Below are 7,730 nucleotides of genomic sequence, written 5' to 3' on the forward strand. Positions count from 1 at the left end.
AGAGTGTTACATTCAAAATTTATTACAAATATGTCAATCATGTTTACGAAAAATAGTTTATAATTCAAACCTTTTATTATTTAAGTTTTAATTTCTAAATTTCAAAAGGAAATATTTAAATAATTTCTTAATCTTGACAATTATGTGTCATCTGATGAGTCTCCCATCTGATTCCCTGTTTCCAGTTTTCTCTATTCCATTCTCAGGTTGTCAGAGAGGCCAGCTAAATTAAAAACTCAAACTGTAGATCTTGTCACATCATCATATAGAATATAAATCTCTTGTATTATAAAGCTTTGAACAACTTTTTCATTTATAGACATTTTTATAACCAGTAGAAGGATAATTTTGCCCTCCTACAAGAACCTGCTAAAGTTCTTCTTTTCCTCTTTAGGCTTTATTTGTATAGTTTGTGTTATTTTTATTGTTGAGCTGTAATGAGTGACTTAGTAGTAAGCCTGAAAGGTTACAACAATAAACAAACAGTTAAATAGATAATGGGATTTTTACTTTTTTTGTAGGTGAGATAGAAAGCCAGTTAAATTATACTGTGTAAACAAAATGTTTACTCTTTCTTGCTCCTGGGCAGAAAGTGTTATTTCCCAATTGCTTATGCTTAAAGTAAATGGAAAATACCTATTTTTTCCTTCAAACTTTGCTTTTGTGACCTGGGAGCATATAACGAAAACATGATGGGGGACTATATTTGGGGACTGATATGCGAAAGTTATTTACATTACAGTCACAAATCTCGAACAGTTACTCCCTTTAAACATTTTTGTATAAATACATGTGAATCTTGATTCATGTGTTGTTTTATTCAGACCTTATGTAAATGAAAATATCCAGATTTGCCTGTTTTTATGCAGAAAATAGGTTAATTTTTAAATTTTATTGTTCAGGTCACAAAGGCAAAGGGAATAATGGCCATTTTCTGTACTTTTACAACATAAGCAATTGAGAAATAACACATACTATCCAGGAACAAAATTTGTGTTATATAGTGTTATAGTAGCATTAGAACATTCCATATTTTATGCATTGTAATATTTTGTGTTCTAAATTTCATTTTGAAATAAATATTTAGAATAGTTTTGGCTACAAACAGTTTTTGTTTAAAAAAAAAGTAGGTTTACAGTGCTTTGTCTGTCAATAGGAAAAGTTTATAAAAATAAATGAAAAATGTAATGAAAAGTTAAAAATTGAGACTTGGAGCTATAGATCGGTAACTACCTTTTTAATGACTAGTAAAAACTGGTTTCAGGTCTGTTAATACATGGTATCCAGGAGGTGCCAATTGAAGAATAGGCTTAACATAATGTAGAGGATTTTGGTTGATAGACAAGTTCAACAATCAGTTTTAGTGTGCTAGTGAAAAAGGGAATGGTTGATGCCAGTGTGTCTAGCTCTGGATATTAAATTTGTGTTTGTAACTTATTATTTTAGATTAGTGTACATGCTATCAAATGGCCTTTTTTTTCTCCTTAAAATTTCTTAAATGTACTTCAATTATTAAGTGAAAGATGAATAAACTATTTAAATTTAGTAGCTTTTTAAAAATGCCTTGTATATATATGCTATTACTTATAACAGACCTATATATTTTTTTCCATATTTGTTATTTCATCATTTATAAGTTTTTGTGAATAAGCCATTTAGATAAAACTAAAACATAAATGTTAGATTATTTATTGCTAAATAAAATTTTATGGAATAATAACTAGCAAAATAAACAATGAATCTTTAAAGATTCATAACTGATAAAATAGCAATTTATTTTCATATATACCTAAATATTGATATTTTGTCTTTAAATTACTTGTTCTTTAACTTGTATTGGATTGCTTGTATTTAAGTGTAAGAACTGTTGTTAACTTTCTCAGTTAAATAAATGTAGCAAAAAAAAATGAAAGATTTTATTCATAGCTGCAGATTTTCAGTCTGTCAGAAATTTCCTGATACTCAATTGTGCATTTTGAACGTGATCTATATTCTATAGGATGATCAAACTATTAAGAATTTCTAAAATTTGGAAAATTGTTTCATAAAGTGAAGAAGAAATTATGTAGATGATTTTGAAAATGCGTAGTTTAATATTGGTGGAAAAGAAAAGCACAAACATCTTGCACAGAATATCCTTCTGCTAGCATAATGTGTTTATATAAATGTACACGCACACACTTTACTGTTTATTTCTTAGATATGTATATATCAAAGTTTGACATAGTAACAACCAAAAAATATAATTTTATGGCTGTTTTTTTTCCCTCAAGATTTGTAGATTTTGATCACTCTAACATATAATGATTTATTTATTTTTCAGGGAATAAAAATAAATATAGTAATCTTTTATGTATATTTCAAATGCAAAGATTTAATATAGCTCAACTACAGTTAACTGGATCAAGGATTACAAATCAAACTCTTAAAATATGAGATGGGAAGAACCTCTTTATTTCTCTCAAAAATGTTCCACTGTGTAATTTCACCTGGTTGTGGTTCCCTTTACAAATACTTATGTATTAATGAAACAAATAATATAGGTTGGTGTTTTCCTGTAATTTATTAATTTGACTGAATCTATCAATTGATGATTTATAGTTTTAAAAACTTTTAAAATCAAGGCAGCTGCATTATTTGCTAATTAAAGCTTCAAAATATGTTCTGTTATATAAATTTAGCAACAAAAAAATGGAAATGGTTAAATTCTCTCTTAAGTTTCATTGTTTTAAGAAAGCTTATTCCAAATATGATAGTAATATTGAATGTACTTATGTCTGGATACTATTTTTCCATCCAACAATGTATTTATAAACAGTTTTGTTGTTTTTTTTTAAACAAATTAAAGGTTTGTTGTGATCAAATAAAAATGTAGTTTGTACTTTTGAAGTACATTAGCAGATGCTGAAATATTGTTACTTGATTTTTGGAAGAACCTCTTATGATGCTACAAAATGTTCTTTGAAAGCTCATTTTAAATAAAATTAGATCATTTCAGTATATTCTCTATTATTTCATGCCAGGTTGACACTAGAAATATCCTGGAAGAAATACACTCTAACCTACTAGGGATTAACTTATCATCGGATACCAACTTTGCAGCACATTTTGGTCATTTAGCTGGTGGTTATGATGCTCAGTATTATGGTTACATGGTAAGTGATGATGTAATATAAGAAAATTTAAAGATTTAATACTGGAAAAATGTAAAAGCATTTAAATATATACATATAGATTGAAATGGAAAGTATTGATAAAACAAAGGGTTAAGTTAATTTTTAAACAGTGGGCATGGTGGACAGTGCATCTTGCTGTATCACACATTATATTCAAGCTATTAATTTAGATACTATTAATTGATGTTTAGATTGTTTAGCCAACTGAAACAAATTGTACACTACACAAGATTTTATACACAATTATATGTATTGAGTAAGTGTACTTCAAGAGTTGGTTGAGTATTTAATTCTCTTGTAAATTTTTTAATTGTTTTTTCAGTGGAGTGAAGTGTTCAGCATGGATATGTTTTACTCTCGTTTCAAAAAAGAAGGTGTAATGAACCCAGATACTGGTAGAGACTACAGAGAGAAAATTCTCCAACCTGGAGGGACACTAGTAAGTATTTGGTATACAACCGTAATATAACTATCAAAAACAGTTTGCTGAAACTGTTTCTAGCTGAAAAAAATTAACCCTTTTAATCCTCTTTAAATGGGTCAAAGGACGTGTCATCATGTTTGCAGATCCAAATTCAAAATTTTATTGAACTACAATTTTATGAATTTATATCAGTAAGTATGGTATCAAATTGTAGATTATAATTCACATCTTAGTGTTATACATTATTTAATTTCTTAATTTAAAAGTAAATGTTAAGAAGACACTTTTGTGTGCCATTTGTAATGTAGAAATTGTTCAAATTAAGTGTTTGTGATCTCCAAATGCAAAGTTTATAGTTTCTTACAACTTAGAACATAAATTACCAATATTGAAAAGCTAGAATGTAAAATAAGAACCTCCTTATCTTTTTTTATTTGTTGAGCTATAATTGTATTTAGTGAATCAAACACAGTGCCCCACCTCACACACACACACATCTTTCCATTTTTGGAAATATTCTCTCACATACACGTCCATATATGACTTGTAAATAACCATTTGAAAGCTCAATGTCCTCCAGTGGTTTTCTCAGCCATTTTCAAGTATTATGACATCAACTTGTTTTTTCGATACAAGATCAGGTTGGTAAATTGAGTCTTTAGTTTACTCAAATTTTCATTTTTATTGAGACCCAAATACAGCCTAGCTACTAAGCTGGATAAATTAAGATGGAATTCTGTGGTGTCATTATAGTAACTTATTATTTTTTGATTATTTCAAATGTATATATAAAACCTAAAAAAAAATTATTTCATTTCACATTCTCCACGTTTTAAGAAAAATAAGCTTAATATGAATAATGTGAAATATGACCTTTTTACAAAATGCTAGTCCACCAAAACACAGCCAAGACAGGTCACTTTGTTAAGGTGAGTTTTATATTACTCAGTACAGTAACACGAGTGCACATTTCACTTTATTGCAACTTCCATGTTGTTGGCCAAACATGGCTGAAATGTCAAAATAATAACAATATTAAATATATATATAAATCTATAATGTTATGTCATTTAAGCTATTTAGACTAAACGTGTGTTTTCTAGTTATAATTTGTAGTCATTTGAAAACAAGAAAAGCATAATTTACATTTATTTCCTTTTTTTTTGTTTTTCTTATGGTGGTTATGAGATCAATCAAATCTACTGAACTTGTGCTACAGATTCGATAATGAAAATAACAGACAAAATATAAATTTTTCTCATGAAAAACATTTGATAATTATTTTAAGGTTATAAAGAATTCTCATGCAAAATTTGAAATTTTTTTGTGTACAAGTGTTTTAAAATGAAAATTACTTTGCATATTGGACTCGTGACATGTGAAAAAAAAAGGCATGAGAAAAAATGCTTACAAAAGATCTATCAAAATTTAATAAAATATAATTGATTTCTGTGTACGAAAGCATTGTAATGTTTACTGATAATCTGCCAAATTTAATGAACATACACTTACTAATTTAAGTTATAAAATCTGTAATAAGCACAACATAATTATAAGGTCAGTCCCAGTGACTAAACCTGTGCCAAAAGAGTTAAAACCTGTGAGCACCTTTTAAGTATTGATTGCACATGTGTATGTATAATTTTGAAATTGAAGTAAAAATAATAATTTAACAGTTTTCTTTAAAATATTTTAAAGTCACATCTTGTCCTTTTGTAGCATTCATTCAGTGTAATTTGCAAAGAAAATTTTTTTAAATGTTTAAACTTGTATTTCTGCATATCTTTGTAAACAATACATTTATAACTTTGTCTGGTAATTTTTCTGCTCATTCCAAAGGAAAGATTTTTATTTGCAAAGAAAATATTATCCCTTGAGAATGCAATTAACTGTTAATCTATTGAGATGGATTTGATACATTTAACTAACCATGTACAACCTTGAATTTTTAATAATAAGTAGGCAAATGATTTCTAAACATAATGATGGAACATGTTACAAGTTTTGGCAGAACATTGGTGCATTTTGTTCAGGTATGATTTGTAGCTGAGCAGTACAGGGTTTATATATAAGTACAAAGACAAGAGCCACAAGGTTTTAATGTAAAGGAAATGAAGTAACATTGTAACAAAATTATCAAGTTTGGTTTGTATGAGTTAAAAATAAATTTAACCAAATATGGTTGATATTGTTCGTGCCATTATCACAGTGTTGTGAGAGACAGCTTGCTTTGATGATTTCTGTAGTTTCTAAGTAGTCTCTTTCCATTTTCATTTTTGATGGACGTAGGAGAAAAATTATGATCTATTTCAAATTGATGAGATATTAAAGCAGATATCTGAAACTCACCTCTATCCCTGTGAACTTGGTGGTCATTGCATCTTATTTAGAAAGAATATTTGTCCAGTATACTTATTCCCACATGTTCATGGTATACCATATGCATATGTGTTTTGAAAAATATAATAAAATATATGCATACGAATAAAGAAATTTAATCTTGAGTCATTTTGCACTTACGTATATTGTTTAATAAATCCTTTTCTTTTCACTGTATTGATTTTCCAAAAAAATAGTTCACGCATTTTTCAGATATGCATTTGAGAATACAAAAAATAAACCAAGCACCAGAATAGAATCTCCCCAAACTATTATTTTTCTGTCTTTTTAAGTAACTTATAAGTAAGTTAAAAATATTGTTACTGCTTGGAGCAATATTTTTAGACAAAACACACAAAATTCTAGCTGTGAACTATTTGCTTTTACAGCCAAATAACAAAGTAGACAATCATTTGATTTTATGTAGGTTAGAGTATGCCCTCTATATTGAGTATAAATATATCCAACAGCAATATGATAGAGAATTATATACACTTCTTAAAAGACAGAGAGGGTATTGAAAGGGCAAATTAATATGGGTTGAACAAATGTATTGATTGTTAGTAAGGCAGAAGATAAGAGGTTGAAATATAACATTCCTGGCATGTCTGTATCTACAGTGTGTATTTTTTAAAAATTAAACAATTTGAATCCTTTACAAAGAAAAGAAAAAAACTACAGATGAGAAGTCACAATACCACTGGAGCATGTGACCCAGAGATGCAGGTTGACAGTTTAAATATTTCTTTTTGAAATTGAAACTTGGATAAATTAAATATGTGAATTATGAACTACATTTGGATGCTAAGTTTATCATCATATATTGATGATAAAGCAGATCTGTAAAAACATTGTGACATATACTTTAATTTACATATGATTAACCAAGTCTTGTTTTTTTCTTCTTTTTTTTTGTCTGATGATTTGTCATTACAAGCTTCTGTTTATATCACATACTGTGTTGTTGTAAAATGGTGAAAACAGTTACTAACAAAGAACTGCTTTGAAAATAGTTACAGGCATACCTTATATATTGGATAGAGCATATTATAAATTATGTACATAAAGTTGTACGAGAAGCAGTTTGTGGTATTATGAGAAAGTGAGTTAAATGAAGCTCTTGCATAGGAAAGCAATTGAACTAAATGTGAAGTTTATGACAGAAAAACCACAGGGAATTTTTTATACTTTCTTTAGGGTTTTTTTCTTAATTTATGAAAATGTTTGTGTTAAAATATATGTTTGGAAGTTGAGGTAATTTTCTTCTATGGCAAGAGCATGAGGTAGTGAATACCTAAGTAAGGAAACTAGTGACAGGAATAAGTTAGACAATGTATATTTTTATACTTAGGCATACATCAGGTGTTTGGTATGTCTTTATTTTACTGTCTTAAGTATAAGATTTTTTTCTGTTAACTTTTGAGACTTTCTGGAGTTTATAATTATACAATAAAGAATTACACAATTACTTTATATTTTTAAAGTTTGTAAAAATGCAGTAAAAAAAGAATAAAGTTGTCTTTAGACTGCATCTCTGTTCTCAGTGGAATATATAACTGTTAATTGTTTTGTTTCAAGGATGGAGCAGAAATGCTGCATAACTTCCTAGGAAGAGATCCCAACCAGCAAGCTTTTCTTATCAGTAAAGGTATTGATGTGTAACAAGAAATTATGAGTGTTTCTAAATTATTATTGATCACATAAACTATTATTCTCCATGTATGGAATTGGCAATTAAATGATTTTGGGTA

At 28.1% G+C, this 7,730-nt stretch overlaps 1 protein-coding gene across 5 annotated transcripts in view; it reads left to right on the forward strand.

Annotated features, from left to right (window-relative positions):
* Positions 1-7,730, forward strand: part of LOC143249554 (neurolysin, mitochondrial-like) — a 66,315-nt gene extending 58,585 nt beyond the window's left edge. For all 5 annotated transcript variants that reach the window (XM_076499599.1, XM_076499600.1, XM_076499602.1 and 2 more), the window contains exons 15-17: positions 3,024-3,155; positions 3,499-3,615; positions 7,558-7,730. In XM_076499599.1, coding sequence (XP_076355714.1) covers positions 3,024-3,155; positions 3,499-3,615; positions 7,558-7,641 — 333 coding nt within the window. In that variant the 3' untranslated portion in view covers positions 7,642-7,730. The remainder of the gene's footprint in view (positions 1-3,023; positions 3,156-3,498; positions 3,616-7,557) is intronic.

The sequence above is a fragment of the Tachypleus tridentatus genome, chromosome 4 (genome assembly GCF_004210375.1).
Source record: "Tachypleus tridentatus isolate NWPU-2018 chromosome 4, ASM421037v1, whole genome shotgun sequence".
Classification (NCBI taxonomy): domain Eukaryota; kingdom Metazoa; phylum Arthropoda; class Merostomata; order Xiphosura; family Limulidae; genus Tachypleus; species Tachypleus tridentatus.